The sequence below is a fragment of the Lepisosteus platostomus genome, chromosome 1, assembly GCF_059453375.1.
Source record: "Lepisosteus platostomus isolate fLepPlt1 chromosome 1, fLepPlt1.hap1, whole genome shotgun sequence".
In the NCBI taxonomy this organism is placed as follows: Eukaryota; Metazoa; Chordata; class Actinopteri; order Semionotiformes; family Lepisosteidae; genus Lepisosteus; species Lepisosteus platostomus.
Genome location: NC_142611.1, coordinates 59,283,584 through 59,299,867, shown reverse-complemented (window position 1 = coordinate 59,299,867; position 16,284 = coordinate 59,283,584). Strand labels below are relative to the sequence as shown.

General features: G+C 35.7%; 1 protein-coding gene across 3 annotated transcripts in view; it reads right to left on the bottom strand.

The window, feature by feature from the left end:
- The window catches only part of LOC148678313 (uncharacterized), a 31,430-nt gene extending 16,680 nt beyond the window's left edge, over window positions 1-14,750 (bottom strand). The window contains exons 1-11 of one of the 3 annotated variants that reach the window (XM_088633232.1): window positions 14,413-14,750; window positions 13,679-13,779; window positions 12,193-12,262; window positions 10,652-10,782; window positions 8,930-9,018; window positions 8,280-8,379; window positions 7,605-7,648; window positions 5,239-5,316; window positions 4,523-4,719; window positions 1,343-1,410; window positions 536-642 (exon numbers count right to left, since the gene is read on the bottom strand). In XM_088633232.1, coding sequence (XP_088489358.1) covers window positions 536-642; window positions 1,343-1,410; window positions 4,523-4,719; window positions 5,239-5,316; window positions 7,605-7,648; window positions 8,280-8,379; window positions 8,930-9,018; window positions 10,652-10,782; window positions 12,193-12,262; window positions 13,679-13,779; window positions 14,413-14,671 — 1,244 coding nt within the window. In that variant the 5' untranslated portion in view covers window positions 14,672-14,750. The remainder of the gene's footprint in view (window positions 1-535; window positions 643-1,342; window positions 1,411-4,522; window positions 4,720-5,238; window positions 5,317-7,604; window positions 7,649-8,279; window positions 8,380-8,929; window positions 9,019-10,651; window positions 10,783-12,192; window positions 12,263-13,678; window positions 13,780-14,412) is intronic. The other 2 variants (XM_088633233.1, XM_088633234.1) reach the window with 2 other exon arrangements.
- Between the last annotated feature and the right edge of the window lie 1,534 nt (window positions 14,751-16,284).

Here is a 16,284-nt window from a genome sequence, read left to right as displayed (position 1 = left end):
CTCAACACAATATGGTGTTCTTCCTGGGGATATTTCCACCTTTACAGTAAATACTTGTCCAAATTTTGCATGCAGGAAAAATCGAGCATTACACATTTCTGTAACCATTCATTTTTGTAATGTTGTATTTTAGTATTTACATATATTAAAATATATTTCAGTGTTAACAAACAGTGAAGTATCGAAAGAGGCTATTTATTAAACATGGATTTGTACTTTTAGACAGCAATTTTTAGCATTTGTACATAGAAATTTCCATCTGCAGAAATGTGCACACTCACCAAACTGGCGTAAACAGAAAGCTATTTTTTATCAAATAATTTCAGATCTTAAAATTCAGATCTGGAAAGTCATCTTAAAATATGTACTGGTAGAGAGTTTAATCTCACAGTCCACATGAAGCTTAGCACAGATGCACTAAAACTTTAAAACAAATCTGCACTTTCTTGAAGGTTTTACTTGTTTAGAGAACTCTATAGGTATTTTGCCTGCCCTGGGTTCTTTCAAGTAACACCCTAACAGAGAACTCGCCAACCTTTTTAAAATGCTCTCTGCCGTCTTCTTTCCCTTTGCTACAGCTCTTGGGCCAACAACTGGGCACACAGCGGTGGCTCTATATCCATCCATATAAGTGGCACAAACCTTAAAACACAGTATTTATTTAAAGTTAAATTAAATGCTGGTATTTTATGATTAGAAAAAGACATATAATGTAGAAACAAACTCCCACATGCAGCAAATTCCTGGATTCCTGGATCCTGGACACAACACCACACAAACAATACACAAACCACTGCTTGGAATGTAAAGTAATAAATCTACTGTACATTAAGATGCAGGGCTGCCATCATGGGAATCATGTCTGCAACTGGGCAACTGCTTCAATCTCAAAGATTAGACAATAATTTGTGAAGAAAGGATTCTCCTGTTAAAATGATGTGACTGTAGCTCATAATGTTCACCCACCAAAACTATATACAACCTTATGTCTTGCTGGGCCATTTCTTGAAGCATAAGAGTATGAGAATAATAGTTCATAAACCATGACAGTGGACCTCAGTTTTTAGCAGTTTACCAGGGCTTTACTTTGTAATGATTTGCTATTTCAGTTGTCTTTATTTTCTGCAACAGATGCAGGGCAACCATAATTTTATTTAATGATAGGTAGGTCTCATCCGAACTTACGTAAATATTAACAGTATACACAACTGACAAGGAATGCCTTAAATCACATTAATATAATCCCTTGGTTTAAGAAAGGATGTGAATACTTTTGTACTTTCACAAAGAAACCACCAGCAGAGGCTGAATTTCACTATCCATGTGTTTAGGACTGAATTACCTTGAAATCACTGGAAGGAGGTGAGCCTTTTGCACCCTGAACCTTCACTGCTCCACCTTCTACACCTGCTTCAACAGAAACAAAGCATCAGAGTAATTAATTTTATCAGGAAGTATATTATGCTTTTCTAAGAGCTTCTTCCACAGCACATCTGCATGTTTTCTGATTTTGGAAACCGGTAGCGTACTGAAACAAACCTGCAAGTTGCACTCTTAAAATGATTATAAGGGTGCTCAGATCGGAACACTTCTGCAGATTTATATTGATGTATCTTCACATGCTGTACTACATCAAAATGAGGTTATCTCTGCACAGCCTCAAGCTAAACTGAAGGTGTTTCTTCATTTTGACTGTGTCTTAGTAGACAGTGTATTTGGAAAGGTGCCATTAAAGATTATTCTACTGTTTTTCAAATGCATAAATCTTTTAAAATTGCTCAATGTTGGAAGCCAAGTTGGCATTTCTTGAACATATAAGACTGCTCACTTTTTCTCTGTCTGTGGCCACTGCACAAGGCAAACATTAGTCTTGGTAGAGAAAAACTAAATCTGTTACTTGGACTTCATACTGAATTTCTTATATGGTAAATACAACAGATCTGAGCAGAATTATTTCTTCAATGGCTGCCTTTTCAGGTGCAGAAGGACAGAACCAGAATCCTGGAGACGGTGAGGTCCCTGTGAAAATCTGATCATTCTGTAGAGCAGAGATGGGATACTAGTTCACAGACTTCTTGATATAACCTTTCAGTCTCTAGTGAATTTGAGGCGAAGTTCTCTCCAAGTAGTCTCACTTTTGTCATTCCCCCAAATGCATACAAACAGGGGTATAAACCCCTTTTCCCCCTTTTCCAAAAGTATACCAACAGAAACACCTTGAATACTTTTCTACAGGACACTAACAATGCTTAGCAGCACATGAACAGCACAAAGGAAGAGACAATAAATAAACAGCACACCAAAAGATACATTAGACATAAAGGACACATGAAAATGTATATCCTGGGCTCCTTCCCGAACCCCTACTTCACGATATGGTTCAGGCAGTAAGCCGATAAGAAGCTGCAGTCAGGTGTGTTCACGATTTTAAAAAGCCCCGCAGAGTGAAATATTTCCATGAATAAATAAATCATTCATTTGTGGGTGGGGATTGGAACCAGATCATCACAGAGACCAATGATGGCTCAGTCACTAAACACGTTCCACAATTTAGTAGCTTGGAGGAAATGTTTACACAGGTCACAGACTTTTTGTGCAAAGACATGCCCCTGTCAGATTAGATCTGTAGCATATTCAAAGAGGAACAACTGCACAGAGGTGGACAACCACAAGGAGCACGTGTCTGCGGGACTGATACAGTAACAGCACTAAGGGCACCTGCTTCATGTGTGGGCTATTCCAGCTTCACGGAATGCTGGCAACTGGGTCAGACCACAGCTGCCACATGGGCTTGTTGGGCCAGACCTGGCTCATGGGTCATTTGTTTGACCCCCCTGGTCTATGTTTTATTTGTGAACATTTAAAATAAATATTTCTTAAAAACAGTATTACAAGGAGACCACATTCATTCTGATACTGTGTCACAAGTCACAAATGTGTTCATTATTCATTGTGCAACAGTAGCTATTGTTAAAACAATACAATATGAAATGAAACTGTGAACAAGTACTAGTAAGTGACCTAACAGCAACCTTGAGACTTGCTTTCTCCAACTTTATTATTTAATTAGTACTTCTAGCACTAAAATAAATACTGTATGAAAAAGGGAAAGGGCATATCTTATCCTCCTTGTTTGGAGCATGTCAAGTGCAGTGACCTTGTATGATGTTTAAAAAGAGTTAAAGATATTTCCCATCTGCTCTTTTTCTACAAGGAAGACAAATATAAACTTTATGTTAAAGTTCACAGAGAGTTCAAATGTGCTTTCTGAGGTTCACTGGAAAGGCGGCAGTTCATTTTTAGGTCAGCTTATGCTCTATATCTGTCACAAGTTGCACTGCAGTATTAAGTCACATTTGGCAGTTCAGAAATATTTTTATTAGTAATATTAAGAGGATTTTTCAGTAAATGAAATCACAATAGGAATTCAATCTCAGGCTCTGGTGTGAAACTAAAAGCTGAAATGAATGGTTTTAACTGAATTAAAGTTACTGGAAAGTTATGTATGTTGCATGTTTTAATGAATACTGAATGGCAACTCCAAACCAAAATGCAATTCAGAATATATTTGGTAAAGAAATCATATGCAGAAAAACACCCTTTAAAAGCCCAACTTCAAAACTCAAAAATATTCTGAGTACAGTCTATTGAATCAGAAGAGATTCTTGGCAAATGTTAGGTCTTCAGTAATTGATGAAACCTTTATAGCTACATTACCTCATGGGATAAGGCTGTGCAAAATAATTACGTGTATAATAATATATAAACAAGATAAATATAACATTCATTATATATTATAAAACATCGGTAGATAATTTAGACAACACATCACAAGCTATAATTTTTGCTGTAAGTTCAGAAATATACTAAATATACTAAAACTTGTCAAAAATAATACAGCAGTTGCCTCATTTCTGTTTCAATTTACAGAAGACATCTGCTACACTACTCCATTACTCTACAGGTTTAGGAAAAGTACTTGCAATAGTCCGATTCATTTGAGATGATTTGAGACTGCATTAATGTTTTGTTTAAAGGATTATACTTAATTGCAGACAGAGAACCCAAGGCTCCTGCTGTTCCAATTACCCTCTTCTTCTGATAAACTAGTATATGAAGATGTACTTCCAACTTAACAGATACTTGTGAAAAAATAAACATGTAACAAATCCAACTAATGGATATTTTCACGTTTAACACCATTGTATTTGTCCATGGTCTCCTTGACAGTGGTGTTATAATCAATTACGCAAAGTTTTATACTTTTGGGGACTTACACAAGCAGATATTGTCCACCCAACAGGATAAACTGGATTTTACTGTGCAAAATTGTGATTGTATAAGCAATAAACAGAACTCCAGTAAACAACTTGCTCAAAAAGCATCTAACCCCAACCACATAGATAACTGAGATATTTCTGCTATTTATTTGGCCATCATTACTAAAAGTTCATGTGCAAGTGATATGTTTCAGTGATAAGAAAATCCAGTCAAAGAAAATATTTCAATAACTCAGACTGACCTGGAATTTCAGTTATTGTGGTCAGGGAAAAATCACAGGTCACATCAGGCAGACGATAATTCTTTGGGTCATCAATCTCATACACCAACTGTTCAGCTACTGTGCCGAAGGAAACCAAGCCTCCTGTCTTCGGTGGTTTGGATAATATGAACGTCCCATCAGGGGAACATTCAACAACAGGAAAACCAATGTTGTGCCTAAATAAATGAGGGGGAAGAAAGAAATGGGAATCTATAAACAAAATAAGAATGGTGACTTTTAACAGCTGACTGATTTGAAGATGCAACCTAGAAGGAATCTTTAATTCAAGGTGATATTCATAAGCTGAAGAGATTTGTTTATTGTCCAAATGATAACTCAAAGTTGTTATTGTAATTTTCCAGTTTATTCATATATTTTCTGATGGGTTATAACGTTATGCACAGTAGTACAATAAACAATTACATTATACTACTAAAGCTACAAATTTAGCTTTATATTTTATATTTTCAAGCAAAAGATATAAGATACATTTAAAAGTTGTTCTATATATTATCCTGCAGAGTAATTTTATAAAAGAAATTACACTTAACATGTGAAGCTGGTCACATTAGGAGGGCTAGATACGGCATTTGAACAAGAGAGGTCCAGAAATAACCCTAAAGAATATTCTTCCTTAAAAACTCAGATAACTTGCAAAACACAACAGCCCAAGAAGGGGATACCAGGCATCTTACCAGTCTGGCACAATGTGCCAATCTGTGAATATTCCTCCAGTACACTGCGCTCCACACTCTATCAGGTGACCTGCAAGACTAAAGGATTCTGAATCAGAAACGCGATCTCTCTATTACACAATGCATAATCCCTGGAACAAAAGGGATCTCTTCTTATTTCAGGTTCAGTGAGCTGAATTAGCAAAGATGAGAGTGTATAATAAAAAATGTGTATCCCAACATACAACAGAATTATCCCATTTTCCCCTGCCAGTTACACTGGCTCTGTTTTGGACTTGATATCTTGTTGCAGGTATACTCATTATGAGTAAGGCAACTTGTGGTCTTGTGCTGTTTTGATTTCACATGGAATTTATATCAATTCCTAGTGGTAGTGGGGTAGCTTTACTGCCAGAAGGGTGAAAAGAGGAAAAACTGCATAGGAACCCAGCACAGAGCCTTGGGGGAGTGAGGCACAAAGAGCAAACTAGCAAGAGAACCAGGTATAAGTGCTTGAGATTCCAAGTTAGCAACAGCTGACAGAGGAATTCTGTGATCCACAGTCTCAAAAGCAGCAGAGAGGCCACAAAAGACTAAGACAGATGAGAGGGCATTGGTTAAGGATAGGATTAGTTCCTTAAAAGAACACATTTTACAAGAAAGTAAAACTCATTCAAGCTCAGGAAAAGCAACTAAACATTTACTGTATTAACATCCTAATCCATGTCAATGCAAACTGTATATTTGCAAAAAAAACAGTACAAAAAGAAGCACATAAAAAGTATAAGAGCCCACAAGAACATTTAATCATCATCTCCATTGTATAGGATGATATAGGAGATGATGCAAGTCACACCTCACTTTTAATGACAGATGCATCCAACCCTCCTGCCTTTTGGAATACAGTACTGTTATTTTTTCTTAGCCCATTGCTCACTGATTTCAAGCAGTGGTTGCATACAGATGTGTCACCACAAAAAAATCATTGGACAATCTGCAAGAAACAAAAATAATTATAGAGATGTGTCCGTTGCAGTTTGGCAAGGATTAAGGCCCAGCATATGCTTACTTCTAGGGTTCTGTTACTGAAAAATGCCTTCCCAAAGAAATCAGATTGCAGAGTAGATTATTTACTGCCCATGCTCATGATCATCTAAAGAAGAATAGTCTGAATGGAGGACAGTGCCCTCCATTGAGCCCTCCATGTTCAAAGACAGAAAATGAGGTCCACACAGCTCAGTCAGCACATAGGAACCCCATGAACTAGAGTTTCCCTTAAAAACACATGGATTAAATGGTTTACCTTAATTAAATTCTGGGAAAGTGATTAAGTGTTAATGAACAATCACGAAAGACAGTATAAGATTAGATCAAGACAGAACAGAGGGGAAGAACAGAGATGAAGAAAAAGGAGAGACAAGAGGACAGAACATAAAGTGTGTGACAGGTGAGAGGACCTTGTCCAGATCATCCATAAACACCAGTATTGAGCTAAATATTTTACATTTGCTAAAGCACTTTGATCTCCTGAGTGAAGAATCACTTGGTTAAAAATGGCCTCTCCTGGTTCAAGGGTGCATTTCAAAACAGGAAGATAGGATCTCCTTTATTTTGTAGCACCCTTTATTTTTTATTTTTTTCTTTTGTGGGTTTGCAGAGAGAGATTTAATCACAGATTGTATTCTATTTAGTATAGAATGCAGCGTATCTCGTATTCTAGCCTTTGTAGGCATTAAGAGTGATTAGGACATTAGGCCTCTGGGATGCCTTGTCTTTAAACTTGCACCTTACATAGGGAACATTGTATATTGTGTGTAGTGTAGTGTTGAATATTTGATTTACCAAGTGTGCTTGAATTACTCTTTTCAGCAAAGCTGTGCCAGAGAACAAAGAATTAATGTGCCTCTAACTATACCAACCACTTGGGTACAGTATATTCTTTGCAAACTCCTTACAAGTTGGTAGTTATGATTATTAAATATACTTATTGATTTCATCCACTTGTTAAGTTCTCACTTTTTTCTCCTTTTCTGTAACCCCTTATTTATAATAACATCTAGGAAGCATATATACCATATAGTATATAGTTTTTATCATATAATCACATGTTTTGGGGCTGAAATGGACATTCTACAATTACATACAACCCTCTATTAGTCTGTTAAACTGTCGTTGTATTCCATTTTTCAGTGTAAGCTGTATTTAATCATTTAATTCTGCTCATTTAATGGTCCATAACACAATCAACACTCCTCATCTAAATAAAATAATATTTATCCACAAGTTGTGACTAAAATATTTAATATATCAAGATTTTAATAAATGTGCTTTAAGATAAACTTCAATTTTCTCTTTGAGACATTTAAGGATAATAATGAAATGTTTACCTTCCAGCTGCCAGTAAGTCATAGCTGCTCTTCTTCCATCCAAACTGCATTAAGGAAAGATGAAAAGCACGACAAACAAACGTGGCAGTTAATGAGACGTTATCATGTTAACAAGCTTTGTTTCTGGCTACAGGATTCATAATACAACCAGACCAGAAGTTCAGAAATATTTATACAACCATGAGAAGAAAATATCAGCCACAGAAAAATTATAAAAAAAACTGCTACCACTGAAAGCTCAGCACGTAGTATGAAGACAAAACATACAGTGTTATTCCTCCCCTAGTGACTCTATTTAAGCAACCAGAATGAGAAGACTGATCTTTGTTAGGGAAGTAAATAAAATAAAATGTGTTAATACCACATTTTTCATCAATTTCAAATAAGCTTATTCTATTGCTCTACTAAAAATAGATAATAGAATGAGATGTTACACTTTCACCAAACCACTTCTACAAAGAGATTAGCAAAAAATAACCTGCACACAGACTAAGAAAATAAAGAATTGTTTAGTTTAATCTCTTATTAAGGTCTCAAAAACATTTTAAACCATGTAGTGAACCTTATGGATTAAAGGATCTCACATTTTTCCCAGGAGCTTTCAACACAGGCTACATTCAAACAAAGCTCAGACAGACTGTATATCTTACTGATGTGACTAATTTTGCAACATACCGAGTGCATGAGTGGCCCCAGGACTACTGCACTGTCCACACATCGACCAGTTACAACTATATCTGCTCCCAGGTCCAAACACCTCTTGATGGGTAAGGCACTGAAACAACGAAAGATAAAAACACAAAGCATTTAAGTATTTTAGTCCTGATTATTTCACAGTAAAAAGGTCTTTGTAATAGATGTTCTCTCCTTTGTGGTTAAAAAAGTACTGTGTTTTGTCATATGTTTCTGAACATAAACTAAAAGATTTGAAACAGCCGTTTGACTGGACCAGCAGTTTTATTTTATACAGGATCATATCAGGACTATTCAAATTCACTGTTTTTCTTGTATTCAGTTAAATCACAGGAATCTTTGTGAGCTTATTTTTACAAAAAAAACACTAAGGTATTAAATCCCCTTTTTACAATTCCACTTTTAATTCATTTTTCATTTTTTAATCTTTCCTTACTTCTGATACAGATATATCAAAAGCCAATTCTTTCCTGAGTTTATATCAACAAGCAGCACTTAAACATAATAAGAATAAGAATTCACACTCTGACAGTGCACCGGATGTCTAGGGTATGTATTTTGTTTGCATCATCCAACTTACAACATACAGTATAACCGGTAAGCCGGTTAAACAGCATTAAATTCTGTCTTACCCTACATATGCATTCATGCTGTGAATGTTCTCCGGAAATGACTTCCTACTTTCAATCTCTCTGATACCAAGCCCTTTTACTGAGTCTTTCTAAACAGAAAAAAACAAACATAAAAATATGTAATACAAACAAATCTAAAAACTTATATATAGAAGTACAAACCAATGTCTACAATGTGTTGACAAGTGTCAACTGAAGATTAAATACAAATAGTGTTTAATTCTATTTAGAGTGCCTTATAAATGTATTCACCCCCTTCCACACTTTGAAATTACAATAATGTGTAATTATTGTAATTATTAAAGTTAGTTCAGTTACACAAAATTTGACACATCACAAAACTTAGTTGACCTCTGCCTATGTGAAATATCAGAGGTTGAAATGATATCAGAATAAATATGTCTCTGTAAGGAGGAAACTGGGTAGGAACACCACTAACAAGGCCAGTCATTCTGCATACATGTAACAAAATGTTTGAGATAATATTCAAAATATCCAGCACATCACCCAGTCACTACCATCCCTACTTTAGAACATGGTGGAGTCTCAGCACCTGACTGAGAGGAAATTGAAAGTAGCAGGGAAATCTTGGAGGAAAACATGCTCTCATCTGCTGAAGACCCAAAATAGGGGATAAAAATCCACCTTTCATCAGTACGGACCAAAACACAAGGCGAAAGCTATACTGGAAAAAAGTAACAAGAAGAAAGTGAATGTTCTTGAGTGGCCCAGTCAAATTCCTTAGCGGAATCTGACAAAATATCATCTGCCAAGCACGAACATTGATGTCTAGTAACAATGAAAATCCACACAATTTGACAGAGTTTGATCTAGCTTGCAAAGACGAAGAGGTGAAAACTGCACCATCCCAGTGCACAACGTTTATAAAGACTTATTCGCTGCAAAAAGATGTACTGTATGCACCGCTGACGTTGCTTCTACCATGGTTTGACTCAGGTGATTCAAGATATTTTATTTTTTTAGTTCAACATATTTTAGTTTATGCGTTTTCATTGCAGTGTTTGGCAATATTTAATTTTAACACATAAAAGTCCATTGTTCAAACATTCAAAATGCGACTACACAATTTTTAAAAAGTGTATACATTATTTGTAATTCAAAACATTGGGACATCATCGGAAGGGGATGAACACTTTTGCGAGGTTCTGTGGATCCAATTTTAATCAACAACTGGTCAATCCCAATGAATTTTCTCCAACTCTGGAACTGTTCAAAACAACTACAGACCAGGCCAACTAAAGACATTAACCCACCCATCAGGATAAATAACTTAAGATTGCCCTCTAGAATAGAAAGGTTTAGAAAATGATTTGGGAATCCTAGCAAGTAAAAGTATTTAATATTGCATTACAGGTAATAGGGGAGGCAGAGTGACACACTGGTTGCTGCCTCACAGCACTGGCTTCCTGGATTCAATTCCAGACCTGCGGTGCTATTTGTGTGGAGTTTGTGTGTTTCTGTGTGTGCCATGAGCTGAAGTGGAGTCCCGTCCAGGGTGTATCCTGCCTTGATCCTGCTGCTTGTCAGGATACTCCCAGCCCCCCCACAACCCTGAACTGGAATAAACAGTTAGAAAATGAATGGATTGCAGGTACTTACTAGAATTACTACATTACTAGAAGGCTTATATGAACCTTCTGAGGCTATATTTGCCACTATCCAGAAATAAAAACTTAGCAGGATGAGCAAGAGTTTCCCCACCTCTGACATCAGATCATCTCCGGTGACCACAGCGATCTTGAGGCTGAGTCCAGCTTTTCTCACTACCTCATACAGAGCTTCTGCACAAGCAAGAGGATTTACACCCCCAGCATTGCTCACCACACGAATACCTGCACATATAGTAAAAGCACAACATGGAAACCTGGCTGAAGGAACACCTTAACCTACAGAACTAGTCTTATAATTTTCTGATTTATTTTGTGATTTCAGCAATGTGCTGGATTGGATTAGTAGAACTCACAAAATGGCTAGTGAACAATTCCAAATCTTGTAAAAACACTGTAAGGCATCAGCCTTTAAACTGTGACAGATTATGATTTAGCCTCTTCTCCATGACATATTTCAGAAACATAGTCTTTTTATTTCATATATCCGTCTTGCTCTAACCTAATCTAAGAAACATGGAGTTAGTTTGGCAGAAACTTTACATCTGTGAACAACTATAGTTTTTTTTACTACCCACAATCCTTTCGATTTGACTGCTCTCTTAACTCCCACTTGTGGTCAATATTCAGAAATAATCTGATGAGACCTCTGACAGAAACAAAGTCTAAATTATTCTAAGAAAATTCCTCAAAGCTAATAATGAAGAACTGAGGAGGGCTAGAGTATTGGTGTCGCAAAGACATTTCACTTCCTAATAAATCACGACACCTTCTACAGTACATTTTAATGAAGTTTGTCTCATCCAGTAGCTCTGTTGTTAAATTGTTTTCTCTACAACTAAACAAGCTGTTCAAACTAAAGTCACACTTTCAGCCGAGAATACTACACCAATAAAGATGCGAAAGAAGGAAAACTACTGGACATCCATACTTTAAGTGTTAAGAAAATGTTTTTGAATCCCAAAGATAGATAGGGGGATTTCATAGTTTTACCATGAATCAAAAACAGTCTTTATATAAATACTCAATAGAGTTTATACTGTAGTAACCACATGTCTCTTGAAACAAAATTATGTTTAAATCGAACAAAGAATGAGTGATGAAGGGGCAAGGGATTACAAGAATTACAAGCACATTTACAAAAGAATGACTGCCGAAGAAATTCTACATTTTACAATGGCCTAGTCAAAGTCCAGGTCTAAATCCCATGGCAGGGCCTGAAGTGAGCTGTCCACTCAATTGTCACAAAGTTGAAGGTGCTCTATAAGGAGCAATGGGCCAAAACTTCTCAAATCTGATGTTATTAACTGATCACTGGTTACAGGAAACATTTATTTGCAGTCATTGCTGCCCAAGGGGATGCCACCAGTTACTAAATCTAAAGGTTCACATACGTTGTCACACATGGTATGACATTTGACACACATTGTCAAATACATGTTGAACGAGTATCATGTTTTGTGTCATTTGTTTCACCTGGTTAACTTTATCTATTATTAGGACTTAGGATAACGTTTCAGGTTTCAGATATGCACATCTAAAATTAATTTTACAGCTAGCCTTTGCAATGGTTTTGAACCTGGCTTTGGTCACCTCTCTTTTGGACATTGCATGCATGGTTTGTTGACCTTTTACCTTTTTTATGGATGTCCTTAATGAATGGTGCTATAGCAATGTGCACAAAATCTGGGGCATAACCCAAGTTCTGCAAAAGGAAAAGAAAAGCAGATGCAGGTGAGAGATGCAGTTCAGCTAGTAACATTGTCATTAATCTGAAGATCCAATCTTCTTTTTGAAAAATAATTACATAGAGTATGTTTTCTGGATGTACTATTATAGTATTCTCAAAATCACTGCTTCTATATGGTGTTTTTTAATGTCAATTAAGTAGATAACCTTTTTTCTTATGAGCGGCGTGGTGACATGGTTTTAAAATCCTCAGCATTTCGTATATTTTTTGACTTGTAAAGTGATCCTTCAGTGTCAAGATGACAGTTTTAAGAATCAGTAATTATCCAATACATTTACTAATGATTAAATAGCCATAATACTATTTTAGAAAGTGAATTTACAAACTCAGGAAAAAAGAAAGCACCATATTTACACACCAAATTGTGTCTGCTAAATTTCTCTAGAAACCGTAAGCCAGGAGCGGGGGTTTTTGAAACTAAAGACTGAATGCAATAACCAGTTGAAAGATCTAATTAAGCAAGCAGTACAAATAAAAGATCAATTAGTCCATGTTATTAGAAGCTCAGAGAGATCAAAAGGAACGGAGCTCCTCTACAACTAGGCTTGAGAAACTCATATGACATTTCCAAGGCTCTGATCAGAAAGATTCTTTCTTGTAATGACAACAGAAAGGTATGGAATATTTTCAGATATGATCAAACAAAAAAGCCATCATCTCTTCATTCTCTAAAAAGTACTTTTTAACAAACATTCACAGCTGTAAAGACTAAAAAAAACCAACAAGATTATTTGAATTTGGTTACACACTACAGGAGAATCTGAATGATTAAAGAGCATTTGTGAATTCATTTTCATATGTGTTGTATTGTGTTATTCACTTTTTTTAAATTGTATTGTAAAAGCCTCAGTTTTTTATTTCTTCAGAAAACTGTAATGATTGATATTATACATAAATGTAATATACATGTCTATGTCAATTTCATGGATTTAATCACTCTGTCATTCTAAAATCTTCCCAGAAACCGTATAAATAGTCTGTGCTCCCTTTCATACAAACTGTTTCATTAATCTAAAAATTAAGAGCAGATCTTTTATTTTCTTTGAAAAAAAAAGTCATATAAAACAAGTTAAAGAAAGGATATTTCTTAAAATGATTTTTCATTTAATTCTCATCCATTGTACTCATGTTTCCCATAGATGCAGGATTTCTTCACAATCAACATTGCATTCAAATAGTGAATACAAAAGGAAGCTTTTAAGAGTAATTATTTGATATGTTTTATTTATTTGTGGATGCAATGTTACACAACCCAGCTTAAAAGAAAATTATTTTAAATTTCCCAATCTTGTCAAACTACTTTAAAGAATAAACAATCCAATGACATACAGTATTGAGCATTTAAAAATATTTTTATATGGTCATACTTACTGGAGACTTGGCTTTTGCAGCAGTGAGTAGTGACATGGTTATTTCAGACAAGTAGTCAAAGACCAAGAAATCCAACTTTCCTCCATATATTAGCTGTGGGACTGCAAAATATATATCTTTATTTAGTCTGAACAGTATACACATGTAACACTTCATGGTAAGCCAATATTCAATTATTTTTTAATTTAGATATATATACAAAAATGTTTTTTAGTTACTACGTTCCCATCATTTAGGATACCTAGCCACGCAAAATGCACTTTGGGGAATTCCATGTACAGAAGACAGAAATTTTAGATGGTGCTGAAATAGGAAGGTCTAATTCAGAAAACGAGATTAATACGACCAAAAACGTTTTGTTACATTTGATTTCAGCATCAGGCAGGCACAAAATACCATGTTTAAATAATACACATGCACGCACACTAAATTCAACAATACGTATTTTAGCATACGTCATTTACAAATATACCACCAAACTTACAAACTACATGGAAAAAGTTAGTTCAAAGCAAATAAAATTTTGGGAGGGGGGGACTATGTTAGGAATGTATTTAAGCAAACTCGTAGCCTTGGGTAATAAAATAATCGACTCAAGAGTATTTGTGTATACAATTTCAAAAACAAGGTTTTCGTGAGGAGTAAAGACAGAAAAGGAGGAAATAAAATGTCTCTTGCTCATAGTTATGGTAGCTAGCTATCTCTGTCCTAGTCTCAGCTAAACTGAAATTTACCTGAGACTGTTGTGTCTCCCCAGAAACCAGAAGCACATCCTATTCTGACAGTTTTTTTAGATGAGGAATAATTTCTTCTACATACATTATTATCCCGATGCTTATTGCTCACGTAATCCTTCTCTGCGTATCGGAAACTGGAAACATTGATATTTGTGTAAAATAATTTATTTCCAACTCTGAAAAGAATACTCCTAACCAAAGCGGAATGGCATCCGCTACGGTAGGCAGCAGCACGTAACCTTAAAAGCTCTATCATTTCAAAACTAATAGGACATAAATAAATTATAGTAAAACAAATCCCAAAGTTCAATAATTTTGTGTGTTACACAATTATTCCCGTGTAGCTCAGCAATCCAAATATAACAAGTTCCGCTTTCCGACTGTATTACATTATTTTAACTCTAGATGGTAGCAAAGATCTATTTTTTTCTGTCATCTAAAACGTCCATGTACTCAAAACACATCATTTTATTTGGTTAATATTACAATAATTTAAAGAATTATGTCATTACTGTAGGGCTGCACATTGCTACCTCACAGCACTGGGGCCCAGAGTTCAGCTCCTGAGGTGCTATATGTGTGGAGTTTGTATGTTCTTCCTGTGTTCTTGTGTGTTTCCTCCTAGGGTTCTGGTTTCCTCCCATGGTCCAAAGACATAAAGTACTGGTAAATGGCTTCTGGGAAAATTGAGTGAGTGAGTGTGTCTATATCTGTGTCTGTGTGTGCCTTGTGACGGACTGGTGTCCTGTCCAGGATGTATCCTGCCTTGTGCCAATTACTTGCCACGTTACGCTCCAGCACCCCCACAACCCTGAATTGGATGAAGTGGTTAGATAATGGATGGTGGATACAATATGTTAGAATATGAAATACAGTTAAAGTGATTTATAATCCTATTAATATTTAAATAAAAACATGGAAGAAGGCAGCACGACTGAGATACATATAGGGAGTGGTCCTGTACACGCTCAGAGTCTTTGATGGATCAGGATCAAATCCCAGCAGGGGTAGGGAGCACTGCACTTCAATGCAATGCACTGTACAATTTAAACATCCCTTGTTTTATATACTGTACTTCTAACTATCCAGCATAACATTCAGTTTACCCTTTTTACTGCTTCACCAAATAGTGAGACAATTAAAAAGCAGTCAACACTTAAACATTGGTAGCTTCCTAAAGCTTAGTTTTCCCTATCTTAAATATATATATATTTTCTCTCTGTATAGCATTGTACACCCGTCTATGTTAAATGTCACCTGCCAGGATTTTCTCAATCTTGAATTTTGTTTAAACTTGTTTGAATTTCATTTATAGCTTCTAACATGTTTGCTTACCCTCTTTTTTTGGTATTAATTACAAGCTTGACGAGTTTACTATACTACAACCTAGATCATTGATAGAAATTATGATGAGCAGTGGTTTAAATACAGATACTGTACATGTGGTACTTTACTAATTGTAATACCCCCATTCTGAAGACTTACCTTTTTTCTGTATTTTACATAAAGCAACTGTCAGCAATTTGAGAATTAATTTTTATATAAGCACACTTATTAGGTGTCAATTATGGTGTTGCTGTAGTATGTTTTGTTAGATGTTTGAGGTTTAGCAAGGTTGGGGTAGGATAGTACATCAGTGGGAAACACCTAAGGGAAAACAATCATTTAATTGGTATTGGTGGACCTATAGATAGAACACTTCCTTCCCAAGCTCCTGTACAGTATGTTATCCTGTGGTGAATGGTCATTAAAATAACATGGCACTATTCATTAGCGTACAGTATTGCAGTTATCCACATGTCCTATCTACACTACATTTTTCACTTCCTAAATCTCCCAACAAATCATTTTGAATGCAATTCCAATTGC